This window comes from Myodes glareolus, chromosome 24 (assembly GCF_982192425.1).
Source record: "Myodes glareolus chromosome 24, mMyoGla1.1, whole genome shotgun sequence".
Classification (NCBI taxonomy): Eukaryota; Metazoa; Chordata; class Mammalia; order Rodentia; family Cricetidae; genus Myodes; species Myodes glareolus.
Genome location: NC_142049.1, coordinates 7034076 through 7048160, shown reverse-complemented (window position 1 = coordinate 7048160; position 14085 = coordinate 7034076). Strand labels below are relative to the sequence as shown.

Here is a 14085-nt window from a genome sequence, read left to right as displayed (position 1 = left end):
CACAGGAGACCACTTTCTAAATAGAACCCCAGCAGGACAGACACTGAAAGAAACAATTAATACATGGGACCTCTTGAAACTGAAAGCTTCTGTAAAGCAAAGGACATGATCAACAAGACAAAACGGCAGCCTACAGAATGGGAAAAGATCTTCACTAACCCCACATCAGATAGAGGTCTGATCTCCAAAATATACAAAGAACTTAAAAAATTGATCAACAACAACAACAACAACAAAAACCCCAAATAATCCAATAAAAAAAATGGAGTACAAACCTAAACAGAGAACTCTCAACAGAGGAATCTAAAATGGCTGAAAGACACTTAAGGAAATGCTCAACATCCTTAGCCATCAGAGAATCACAAATCAAAACAACTCTGAGATTCCCTCTTATACCTGTAAGAATGGCCAAGATCAAAAACATTGATGACAACTTATGCTGGAGAGGATGTGGGGTAAAGGGAACACTTCTGCATTGCTGGTGGGAATGCAAGCTGTACAGCCCCTTTGGATATCAGTATGGCGATTTCTCAGAAAATTAGGAAACAAAGTTCCTCAAGACCCAGCAATAACACTTTTGGGTATATACCCAAAGAATGCTTAATCATGCCACAAGGACATGTGCTCAACTATGTTCATAGCAGCATTGTTTGTCATAGCTAGAACCTGGAAACAACCTAAATGCCCCTCTAACCAAGAATGGATCAGGAAATTGTGGTACATTTACACAATGGAGTACTACACAGCAGAAAAAGATATTGACATCTTGAAATTTGCAGACAAATGAATGGAGCTAGAAAGCATCATATTGAATGAGGTAACCCAGACCCAGAAAGACAAATATCATATGTACTCACTCATAGGTGTTTTTAAAACATAAAGCAAAGAAAAGCAGCCTACAAATCACAATCCCAGAAAACCTAGACAACAATGAGGACTCTAAAAGAGACACACGTGGTTCTAATGTACATGGGATGTAGAAAAAGACAAGATCTCCTGAGTAAAGTGGGAGCATGGGGACCTTGGGGGAGGGTTGAAGGGGAGGGGAGAAGTAGGGAGAGGAGCAGAGAAAAATGTATAGCTCAATAAAGTCAATTTTAAAAAAGGAAAAGTAAAAGAATATGGATTAGGGGTTTGAGAAATGACTCAGCAGTTAAGAGCACTGCCTGCTCTTTCAGAGGACCCAAGTTCAATTCCCAGCACCCACATGGCAGCTCACAATTATCTATAACTCCAGTTCCAGGGGATCCAACACCCACACATAAACACATATGCGCACATTAAAAAAAGAATATAGATTAGAACATCTGCCTTTAGCCTGAAGAGACAAAAGACATTAACTGCTCATAGAGATGTATATATTCAGAACTTTCATAACAAAGGTCCCAGAAACTAAATAGTAAATTTTTACCCTCTACTAGTATCATTAGAGAGAGAACTATGAAGCTTCTTAACGAGTTTTTAAACTTTACTCAATGATTTGTCTTCCTTCCTTCCTTTTTTTGAAAATGTGGGTGCTGTCGTTTCCACTAGTATGACGTGAGTGGGTGGCAGATAGCAAACTCCTCATAAAGATACTGGCAAAACAGCAATTGTGGCCTGTGATACCTTAGACAGGTTTTTGCCATAATCCGTCTTGGGACAAGATGTTGTCCCAACTTGTTGGGACAAATTGTTTTGTGAAATTTGGTCTGAAATAATAGACCTTGGGCATCAACTTCCACACGATTCTCCTTCTAAGAGCAGTTTTCCTGCTGCTGTGAGCAGGGGTTTTCTTCCCTTCTAGGCAGTATGTAAAACATAACATTGACTGCTACACGTGTGTCAAAATTCACGCATTCCAAATGCAGGTTCGGACAAGATTATTTTAGATCCCTTTGCTTGTAGTGATTTCTAAACCCCTGGCAGGGTTTGTGTAGAAGCCCCAAACTACAAAAGTACTTTTGTATTCAGCCAACTCCAAGCCAACTTGTTATCTTTTAAATCATCTAAAGAAGTCAATGCAAACAAGGATGGGAGCCAGGCATTGGTGGTACATACCTTTAATTTGAGCACTCGAGAGGCAGAGCCCAGCCTGGTCTACAGTCAGGGCTATGCAGAGAAACCCTGTGAAGAAGGAGGAGGAGGAGGAGAAGAAGAAGGAGGAGAAGGAGAAGGAAAAGGAAGAAGGAGAAGGAGGAGGAGGGAGGAGGGAGGAGGGGGAGGAGGAGGAGGAGGAGGAAGAGGAAGAGGAAGAGGAAGAGGAAGAGGAAGAAGAAGAAGAAGAAGAAGAAGAAGAAGAAGAAGAAGAAGAAGAAGAAGAAGAAGAAGAAGAAACAACAAATAAGGAAAGACAAAAACAAACAACACCCGTGTGGGAAGCAGATACACAATGCTGATTTCACGTGATCAGAATGCACCCGATGGGTTTGGCGGCACTGTGGATATCAGGAGGAATCCAAACAGAGCCCACATTACAGATAGACTGGTCTGGGATGGGACTGAGGCACAGTTAAAGCCACTGAGTTAAAAGAGGGGGTACTAAGGATGTGGCTCCTTTGGGAGGGAGTTTACCTCGCATGTACTAAGGCCCTGTTTGGTCCCCAGGACTGCATGAACTAGATATGGGGAGCTGGCAAGGTGTTTCACAGAGCAAAGACGATTACTGCCAAGGTGATGACCTGAGTTCAGCCTCTGAGACCCTCATGGTGGAGAGAACCAACTCACATAAATTGTCCTCTGACCTCCACATGCGCGCGCGCGCGCGCACACACACACACACACACACACACACACACACACACACACACACACACAATAGATGTAACTAAAAATTAAGACAGCCAGGTAGTGGTGGCACACGCCTTTAATCCCTGCACTTGGGAGGCAGAGGCAGGTGGATCTCTGTGGTTTGAGGTCAGCCTGGTCTATAGAGCAAGTTCCAGGACTGGCTTCATAGCCATTGGGAAAGGAACCCTATCTCTAAAAACCAAACCAAACCTAACCAAACCAGAAAAAGACAAATGGGGTGGAGTGGGGGTGGGGCTGGGAGAAGAGGAGGGAGTCAGGATGTGAAATAAAGGAAGATAAATTAGCAAACAAAGAAATCTTAAAAGCAAGCACGGCAGTGAAAGCCTACAACCCACTCACACAGTGTGTTCAATGCCTAACCCGGAACACGTGAGACTCAGTCTTTAAAGACTGGGTGGTGGTGCACGCCACTAATCCCAGCACTCGAAGAGGCAGGGGAATCTCTGTGAGTTCCAAACCAGTCTGGTCTAGACAGTGAGTCCCAGACAGCCAGGACTACCTCAAGAGAAAGAGACTTTCAGAGAGAGAGAGAGAGAGAGAGAGAGAGAGAGAGAGAGAGAGAGAGAGAGAGAGAGAGAGAGAGAGGAGAAAACTTAAGAAGCAGCTATTTTGTGTTGGTGTAGACTTGGATATGGGAGCCAGTGAACAGGACATGCAGTAAAGGTGGCACTGAAGGGCTTGCTTGGGGCTTTTCTCAGCGTCGCCTGGAGCTGTTGGTCTTGCTCCTCCATGGGCTCTCTTACCCCACAATTTTTTCCGGCGCTTCCAGCATCTGGGCCCTTAGGGGATTACAGATTTTTTAATTATCAAATGGTAACTTTGTACAAGACTTACAGTTTGAAATGTACTTTTGGATATTCAGTGATTTGTTTTCTCCCCCTTCTCTCCTAAGGAAATAATTAGAGACAATATAAGCATGCATAGGCTAGTATGGGAATGTGTATGACAAGCTCAGAAACTATATAAAACCTCTAAGGGTGAGGTTAAGCAATGGTCATCATCATGGTGTGATAGTAGGCATGTTTTAAAATGATGTAGGAGAACAACATGTCCATTGTCTATTGTCATAATAATTGCTTACAAAATTAGAACGTGGTTGGGAATGTACCTCAGTTGACAGAAAGCCTGAGAGCAGGCTGAAGTCTTTTTGGGTTTGATCCCCAGCACCATGTAAACCCGGGATAGTGGTGCATGCCTGTAATCCCATGGACTCAGGAGGTTGAGGCTGGAAGAGCAGAAGTTTTAGGTAATCCTTTGCCACGTAGCAAGTTATAGACTAGCCTGGACTACATAATATCCTGTGTTGAAAAAAAAGCACACACCAACAAACCCCATGTTATCAATTATATTTTCCAGATATGTATGTATCTATGTCTCTGTGTACATATAAAAGGACTAGGTGGAAACATCAATTATGGCTATCTCCAAACAGTGGGATTATGGGAGCTTTTTATTTTCTCTGTGCTTTTCTTATACCTCAGAGAACTTGTATTTGGAGACAAAGAAAGAAGTTCTTTCATACTCTGCCCGGGGTACACTCACAGGGGCTGCAGGGCGTGTTTGAAGTCCTTCACACTGTTATAATAGTTCAAGTTTTAAAATAGTATTTATAATGTGTATGTTTGGTACAAGGTGGTGTGTTCCGTTTGCACGCAGATGCCTGCAGAGGCCAGAAGAGGGTGTCATATCCCCTACGAGTGGTCTTACACATGGCTGTGAGCCTGGCATGGATGTCGGGAACTGAACTTGGGTTCTCCAAAAGAGCAGCAAGTGCTTTTAACCAATGAGGCGTCTTTCCACCCCATTCGAGGGTTTTAAGTCTGGTATCTCTGGGATTCCGTAAAAAGTCTCTCTAAGCACACCAGGCAGCTGTGGGCTAAGAAGATCACTATAATCTTGGGTAATAACCTAGAGTTTCTGAGAGAGGCAGGCAACATAGATCTTATCAGGAGACAGAGTAGTATAACTGTTAAGAGCTCAGACCCTGTAGTCAAACATACCTTAGCATTTTAACTTTGAAACTGGTAGTTTGTGTGACCTTAGATTCTTCACTTAATCTCTGTGTGTCTTAGTCTCTTCATCCGTCAACAAGAGTATAATAACATCTATTTATAATGTGCCAGTGATGACTGAAGTACTGTTGTATGTTAAATACTTAGCACACTTTTGTACACTGTAAGTAGGAACACAGAGATGCTATTAAGTTACTATAATCAAGTAACACAAAAGAGATCAAATAAGCGTCTTAAGATAAGAAAGGGCATTGTGGTTGATTTGAATGAGAATGGCTCCCATAGGCTCATATACTTAAATGCATTGTCCCCAGTTGGTAGAGATGTGGTCACTTAAAACAGATAGTTTTATTTATGTGCACTGGCGTTTTGCCAGCGTGTATGTTTCTACGAGGGGGTTTTGATTTCCAGGAAATGGAGTTACAGACAGTTGTGAGCATCCATGTGGGTGCTGGGAACTGAACCTGGGTCCTTTGGAAGAGCAGCCAGAGCTCGTAACTGCGGAGTCATCTATCCAGTGCAGGAGATGTGGTCTTATTAAATAAGGCATGTCAGTCATTGGGGGTGGGCTTTGAGTTTCAAAAGACTCATTCTGTTCCCAGTGTTCTCTCTCTGCCTTGTGGTTTTCGATCAGGATATGAGCGCTCAGCTATTGGACTGTAACTCTGAGATCACAGCCAAGTCAAACATGTTCTTTTAAAAGTTGCCTTGGTCATGGTACATCATCACAGCAACAGACCAGTAATTAAGATACACATACTCGTTCTGACTGAAAAGATGCTAAAAGTTTTCACAAACAGGGACATTTAAACATTCCGAGGTGAAGGATGGAGATATTTCGGGAAATGGATATCTAGGTTTGTATCAAGTTAACCAAAACCAAAACCAAAACAAAGACTGAATTGAGGTAGTAAATGTAGATTTGGGACTTTCCAGTCTTCATAATTGTATGAATCAATCTTAAAATACATGTATTCATGTATACATACACACATAAACACATATAATACACATACATACACATGGCTGTATGTTAGTCCTTCTTTTAGGGAGAATGATAACATACACGTGTGTTGGAACCACATTGAAACAGTCCCTGATGGAAGGGAGGGAAGAAAGAGCCCTACCGAACTCAGGAAATTCACAAGAAATGCACAAGGTTCCTCCCTGAGTTGTATAAACAGTAAATAATTATTAGGGAAGAGCAGAGCCTTGGGTGGAGGGGCCTCATGCTGTTCTATAAAATCTGTGTAATTTAACCTGTGCAATTACCCCTCCCTGATGTTGACTTACTTCAAAAAAAAACAGTACTATCTGATCCAACAGGACAAATCCTATATAGCAGAGCAATATGAGCACGGCTAGAAAAAGGAGAACCAAGCTTTACAAAGAAATGGAAACCCAAGTGTGTACTTCTCAGGGGTTATTGTGACATTAATAGCTAATAGCTGGCTTCATCACCTGCTACATCCACGGCTGTCTCGCCAGTGTAGCAGAAATGCTGACTGGATGGGCAAATATTGCCAGAGGATAGGGATCCGCGCTCCTTGGAGTTGAGTCCCTGGCTGCCCCGTGGCAATCAGTTGTGGTGTAATGCCACCTGAGTCACCATACTGACTCGACCTGGCTGTCCTTGGAGCCATATATCTGTCTTTTCCCTTGTCTGTGTGTTCTTTGTGATTCTTGCATATTGCTAACAGATCAGACTATTCCAGGCAGTTGCGGATACAAACAAGACTGCTGAGGACATTTTTGAAATCTGCTCCACTATTAATTAAAACCTTAAAAAAGTAGCCAGTTCTGGGAATTGCCAGAATCATCATTAGGACAATTCCTTGATGATGTGGAACAAAAGGAGTTAATTTTACTAAGAAAAACAGAAGCTTTAGGCATTTGCCTGAGAAATATGTACAGTTGTAAATAGAAGGCCTATGAAACCTTTCTTGTGGGAAGAAAAAGACCTAACCTAAGCTGACAATATCTGAGCCTGAGAATTGAGAAGGGAGGAGAGTTGAAGTTAGTGATATAAAGTAAACTTCAGAGAGATTCAAGACTATGTATTAGAAATTTCCTAGCAGAAAGCTTTCCCAGGGAGATAGTAGCCTTTTTCTTTCTCACCCAGGCACACAAGATCACTTAGCTCAAACCAACCAGCCACCTGCAAGCTGATAAAGATGGTCTAGCTCAAGGGCAGTGATCTCCATGAAGGCAAGAGGACAGAGTTTGTTTTGTAAAGTGTGAGAGAGCAGAAGTCCTTGTGCCCAAGTCAAAGCATCTTCAAAGATTCTTTTTGTAAACTGTTTTATGCTGTTCTTTTCTGTTCTATGATTTGATGAGGTATGCCTTTGCCAAGTTCTTTGATTGTAAAAAGAAATATATAATCCTGCACTGAAGTAAGTAAATCGCAGCAGCATTTTCAAAAATACATTGAGAGTGACTGTCAATTTCCTCCGCCGTATCCTGATTTCTCCTGTGCCTTCGCCCTGATTCCCTTACAGTCTGAGTGGCTCCCCTGAGTCGGTCCGTAGCAATCACCTGCTGGATGTTAGCTTTGATTGTTAGGTAACAGTTGCTTGCTTGATTGCTTACTTTCTTCTTTCTTTTCTTTTCTTTTTTCTTTTCAAGACAGGGTTTCTCTGTGTAGCCCTGGCTGTCCTAGAATTCATTCTGTAGACCAGGCTGGCCTCAAACTCACAGAGATCCGCCTGCCTCTGCGTCCCAAGCTCTGGGATTAAAGGCGTGAGCCACTACTCCTGGCTTGATTTTGTAACCAAAACAAAAAAGCAAGGATTTACTCCTTAAAAATCAACATCCGGCATGGAGGCATTTTGATTTTCAACAAATAAAGGAGAATTGGGCAATTAAGAAAATATTTATTTAATTTTGCATATGAATGCTCTACTTGAATGCATGCCTGCATGACAGAAGAGGACATCAGATCTCATTACAGATGGTTGTGAGCCCCCCCCCCCCCCCCCCCCCCCGTGTGGTTGCTGGGAATTGAACTCAGGACCTCTGGAAGAGCAGTCAGTACTTTTAACTGCTCTCTCCAGCCCAGGAGAATTAGGCTACTTAAGATATTAAGAGAGCTTTTAAAGTAAAACAACCTTTTCTTTTCAAATCTAATCCATGTTTATTACCGGAAAGACAGAGAAACAGACAGACAGACAGAGGTGACGGGGATGAGGCTTGAAGGCACAGCACCTGTCTGGTGTGTGTGTGTGTGTGTGTGTGTGTGTGTATGATGGATCTCCAGCAAGAGAGGAAGTGGATTAACAGGAAGATGAGCCGGTCCGCAGTTTAGGGAGGAGCCACATGTGCTGGGAAAGGAACAGGCTCCAGAGTTAAACTGTATGGATTCAGACCTCACCATTCCACATGCCACCCTCAGGACTTGGAGCTGTTGGATTTCTTCGCCTTGGCTTCCTTACCTATAAGTAAAATGATGTTATTAAAAATTAGATAAATTGTGCAACAAACCTTGAGAGAAAGTGACCTCTGGACAGAACTTTATGGGTCCTTTGTGTCCTAGCATCTTAAAATAGGGATGGTGCTGGTTCTGATACGTTTGAAATGCACGCCTTCCATCTCAAGTCACTGTCAATCAAACTGCTTTCCCTGCGTCTTTTTAACTACTACATAGAAGGGGGAAATCTACACGTATACAGATAAAATCTTACTCATAAAATTAATACTGGTCACAGTAAACAAGGTAGATCTTTGCTTCAAAATTCCAAGTTTATCTTTCAACAACTTTTCCAGAGAAGGTAAATGTCTGAGCTCTTTTCCTATATGTGGTCTCATTACCTTACACACATTTCCTCTGAGAGACCAAGAATCACCTCTATTGTTTGAGGCAATCCCGCCTTGAGATACGGAGAGACCACTGCTGACTATTCGAACTCAGTAAAGAAAATTACAATTTGTCTGTCTTCTCAACACTGACATGAAAGATTTCCAACCGTGACTTCTACCTTCCCTATCTCAGTGACACCGACATCCAGGGAGTCAGTTCAGCTCTAGGTTGGCTGATTAGATATCTGTCCAATATACTCTTGCTTCCACTCTGACAGTCTATAAATTATTGGGATGCTTCTTAAACATCTCCAGAAGCCACCCTTTGCTTGCTAGTGTTTATTTATTAACTTGTTTATGTGAAACAGGGTTTCCTGTAGCCCGGGCTGGTCTACAGAACTTCCTAACCCTCCTGTCCTCCTGAGTACTAGGATTATAGGTGTGAGATACCGTGCTTGCGTATGAAACAGTTAAAAAAAAAGTGCTGGGCATGGTGGTGCATACTTTTAATCCCAGCACTTGGCAGGTGGATCTCCATGAGTTTGAAGCTAACTTTGTCTCAAAACAACTACATCAACAAAGTGTGTGTGTGTCTAAGTAAAATTACAACTTGTCTATCTTCTCAGTGGTAAAAACGGAAGTGGACACATTGTTGGGAGCCAGAGGAAGACAGAAGCTGTCCTGTCCGATCACTCTGTGCCTTATCTATTCCCTTGAGACAAGGTCTCTCACTGAACTTGGAACGGGCTGGCAGCCAGCAAGCCTCCCCAACCCCCAACACCATGTCTGTCCTCCACAGCTGGCCTAGCTCTTTATGTAGCTACCAGGGATTCAAACTCATGTCTTCGAGCTCTGTAAGTGTTCTTATCCACTAAGTTTTATCACCCTAGTCCAATACCTCCTTCTTTCTTTGCTGGAAGAATGTTAAGATCTTTGAAGGTGTACCCAGTCTCAATTTCCCTTTTATGAAATGTCCCACCAGAAATTATAAACCGCACATAAATAGCATTTCTTTCTAATTTCTAAATCCTTGCATAGCTATTTCTTTTTTAGTTTTTTTAAAAATTATTTTTATGTGTATGGATGTTTTGCCTGAGTGTATGTCTATGTGCAGTCCAGGGGGCCAGAAGAGGGCTTTGGACACCTTGGAACTGGGCTCTTACACCCTGAGCCATCTCTCCAGCCCCAGTGATCTCTTTTTAGCTGCAACATTCCCTCCTGGTGGGAAGCCTAAATTTAGGATCAGTCATCAAAACCTACAAGACTGCAGATGTGAGTAAAAACAGAGGGCTCATGAAGCTCCTGAAAGACGTCATAAGCACCCTACATAAGCAGTAAAAATTGCCAGGGAGGGGGTGACTTCAATCAGTTGAGCCTCCTGTACACCATTGATCCTTTCCTTGTACATACCAGCCAAGGATTCTCACCTGAAAAAGGAAGAGTAGTGTAGATAATGAAATCAATGAGCTCACTGTAAAGATGTCAAAGTCTTTTTTGTTGTTTTTCCAGACAGAGCTTTTCTGTAGTTTTTGGAGCCTGTCCTGGAACCAGCTCTTGTAGACAAGGCTGGCCTCGAACTCATAGAGATCCGACTGCCTCTGCCTTCTGAGTGCTATGATTAAAGGTGTGCGCCACCACCGCCTGGTGATATCGAAGTCTTTAAGTAAACTGGTGTGTAATGGATGGTGCACTCCTTCGGGGGATGCGATGAGGTCTAAGGAGAAACACACAGACTATTAAGTGGGTGCCCAGCAAATGTGTGGTCCTTCTCGACCTCTCATTTTACAGATAAAGATATGTACAGTTCTGTCTAGAACGGAGGAGGGGGGAAGCTCCTCATTCAGTCATTCATGGGCCTCAGCGATGCACCCACCAAATCCATAAGGCTCACAAATCGAGCGTCCCCTGTCTGTCTAGATTGTACCTGAGGGGCTGCTGAGATGGCTCGTGGTTAAGATCACTGGTTATTCTTCCAGAGGACGCACACAGGGTGGCTCAGAACCATTAGTAACTCTCGTCCCAGCGTTAATATCCCCATCTGACCTCCTCGTGCGTGCACCAGGCACACACGATACAGACATACATGGGAGTGACACTCACACACACACACACACACACACACACACACACACACACACAAGCTAACAATAGAAAACTAAAGAAAAAGGTTTTGTGTGCTGCAGGCAATACTTTGGCCAGCTATTTGGTTACCTTTTCCTATATAAAAAAAATTGCCTTTTGCTGAAGTCTCGCAAACTCATGCAGCTGCTCACACTGATCTACAGACCTTGTCAGTTTCCTAGGGCCTCAGTTTTCAACAGCTAAAAACATTTTGACTATAAATCATGGTAATTTAGAACCATGTGATTTAGTTATTTGTTTGTTTATTTATTTTTGGAGACAGGGTCTATTGCGCAGCCCTGGCTGACCAAGAACTCTTGTGTAGACGAAACTGGACTCAAACTCACTGCAATCCACCTGTCTCTGTCACCCTAGTGCTGGGATAAAAGGCATGCGCCACCACAACTGGCTGAACCGCATAATTTTAAGATTGTTTTTCGGATTGCTTTTTAATAAACAGCCCTTGGTTCGCTCGGAACTTGCTACGTAGACCAGGATGATCTTGAGATTGAGGCGATCAGGTGATATTCTGTTGCTGTCTCTCCAACACCCGCAAGGTATTATTACTTAAGCCTTAAAATACAATTTAAAATATAGCTTTACTTAAGCGAATACTGGCACCAACCGGTTGACTATAACCATTCATTGTAATTAATAGTCATTAGATGAAATATCTGCCCAGAATTTAGGCGTGTCCGGAGGCACTGAGTTGATACCGTTTTGAAATCCTCCTCAGAGCTTTGGGAACCGGTGGAAGACTACCTGGTTCAGCAAACAAGAAGCGAGAAGAGGAGGGGCCTGGAGGCCGGCTCCCCCATCCCAGCGCGAGAATACGCCTCGGCGCATGCGCACCTCCGGCCGGGTCCCTTCCATCTGCCAGATGGGGGTGCCGGCAGAAAACCACCTATAGGTTTTGAATTTCTGCCTTCAAGAAAGAGCCTAGGTTGGGAGGGGTCCCGTGAACCGTACTACCAGGTCGTCCTTCAGACTCGGCACAGGGACCTTTGGCACAGACGCCCCAGACGAGGGGGAGAACCCCTCGTCCCTCCCCCCTCCCTCTGGGACAGTGGTGGTCTGCTCCGGGCCACAGACTTTCGCTCGTTTGCAGCGGGTCGGAGATCGAAGGATCGAGCCAATTGCGGAGCAAACGTCTTGGCCGGGAAGGGCGTGAGGGAGCAGCCCTTTGAGTTCCGCCTCCTCCCTAGGCGCTGGCGGGGCAGGGGGACGTGGGGAAGCCTGCCCTCTGAGCCCCCGACGCCTCCGGGCCAAGTGCCGAGAGGACGGCGGGAAGAGCGCCCGTCGGGAGCCGGGGACGGGAAGGCGCCGGGCAGCCGTGCGGGAGGGCGGGCGCGCGCGCGCGCCCCTTTTTCAGCAGTGTGGCGGGGTCGCACGCACGCCCGCCTCGGCGGCTGGGCGCGATTTGCGACAGTGGGGGGAGCGGCGGCGGTGGCGGCGCCGGCGGCAGCTTTGCGGCAGGCTCCGGCCGGGCTTGCTTGACGGCGGTGTGGCGGAGGCCCCGCCCGAGGCGGCAGGAACCTGGAGGGAGGCGGAGGAATATGTCCGAGAGGGAAGTGTCGACAGCGCCGGCGGGAACAGACATGCCTGCTGCCAAGAAGCAGAAGTTGAGCAGCGACGAGAACAGCAACCCGGACCTCTCGGGAGATGAGAATGTGAGTGCAGCCCTGGCTGTCCCGGGACCGTGGAGTTGCAAGTTTTAGGATCTTTGGAAACTGGGCAGGCGGGCGGGCAGGCGGGAGGGCGGCCGTGGGGGCAGGGAAAGGTGTCACCCCGCGCTCAGGAAAACGCGGGCGTGCGGGGAAATCCAACTTGTCCGAGGGATTCGAATTGTCCGGGACTGCGGCTTCCGTTAGCAAGCGGAAAGTTGGTGAAGGAGCGGATTAAGGGTCCCGAGTTCGGCGAGGTCTGCTCCGATCATCCTTGTGGGGGAGGAGGAGTTAGTTTGCGCCTTTGAGGGACTTGCCGGGGACTGCGAATCTGAGATTGTCCGAGTTTCAGAGGCATGCTCCGGGTAAGAGATTGTGTTTCCCGAGGAAAGTTGGTAGAAGGTCTTCCAAAGGGAGGAACTGCGTCACTCCGTAGAGCCCTGCGGGATCAGGATATCAGGATGGGAAGGAAAGCCCTTTGGCTCGGGTGTGCGTGACTGGGCTAAGGCATGCTCCTTTCCGTGAAAGTGGGGCGTGCCTTCGCGTCGGCCAGGGAGGGGGCAATTTGAAAGTTTTTACTTAATGTAAAGAGATTGGAAGGTTTTTCAGGCGATCGTGGTAAAGACCGGTGTATTTGAGCGAGTATGAAGATTAAGCGAAGTCACACTGCTTAGAGAAATGCTGCCCCGTAAAAAGTGCTATACAAGTGTTGTGAAAAGTCCTGTACACGTGTTCTAATAATTAGTTACTTAGATTGTGATTGTGTAGTGTAGAGTTTGGCTTTGGCTTTTTCGTATGCTTAATTACCCAGAATTTAATGAAAATGTCAATTTGTTTACGAGGAGGAAATTGGCAGGGGGAAAATTAAGAGAAAGCGTATTTTCTTTTTACAGACTCTTAAGGGGAATATATATATATATAATATATATATATTATATATATAGTGCTTTCTGAAACCACCCATAACCGAGTGATTGATAGGAACGAGATTGAGCTTTTGGTATGGGGTCGTCTCCGAAAAAAACTTGGTCTTTTTTGAGTCAGAATCTCCCTAGATAGCACAGGCTGCCCCTCAAACCTGTTATCTTCTGGGTACTCTATCAGTACCCAAAATTCACTTGTGCACCTCCAGGCCCTGCAGTATACTATAGGTACATAGAAAAAGTATATAAGGTGAGAAACAAATCAAGAATAAAACTTTAGAATCTATTTAATAAGTCTATTTAAATTTTTTTAGAAGGCTGGAGGCATAAAGCACGTTTGTAAAGCACATGCCGGCCATATAGGAGGCCCCAGGTTCAGTCCAGAGCAAAAGGTGTGCTTCCCTGTGTTGTATTTGGTTTTATTTTTTAATTAAATTTCTAGGTTTTTTTTTAAACATTTATTTAATTATTATGCAGTGTTCAGCCTCCATGTTTGCACGCAGGCCAGAAGAGGGCACCAGATCTCATTACAGGTGGTTGTGAGCCACCATGTGGTTACTGGGAATTGAACGCAGGACCTCTGGAAGAGCAGTCAGTGCTCTTAACCTCTGAGCCATCTCTCCAGCCCTAAATTTCTAGTTTTTGAAACGGGGTCTCACTTTGCACTTTTGGTGGGCTTGGAAGTCCATTGTGTCCAGGTTGGCCTTGAACTCAGAGATCCATTTGCCCCTGCCAACTGAGTGTTGGAATCAAGACCTGAGCCACCATAACTTGCTCCCC

At 44.9% G+C, this 14085-nt stretch overlaps 1 protein-coding gene across 4 annotated transcripts in view; it reads left to right on the top strand.

Annotated features, from left to right (window-relative positions):
- The first annotated feature begins 11928 nt into the window (after nucleotides 1-11928).
- Eed (embryonic ectoderm development) overlaps nucleotides 11929-14085 on the top strand; it is a 30001-nt gene continuing 27844 nt past the window's right edge. Inside the window, exon 1 of one of the 4 annotated variants that reach the window (XR_014999591.2) lies at nucleotides 11929-12388. Coding sequence is in view for 2 of the 4 variants with exons in the window: in XM_085682986.2 (XP_085539112.1) it covers nucleotides 12275-12388 (114 nt within the window). In the remaining 2 variants the exon portion in view is untranslated. The remainder of the gene's footprint in view (nucleotides 12389-14085) is intronic. The other 3 variants (XM_085682986.2, XR_014999590.2, XM_085682987.2) reach the window with 3 other exon arrangements.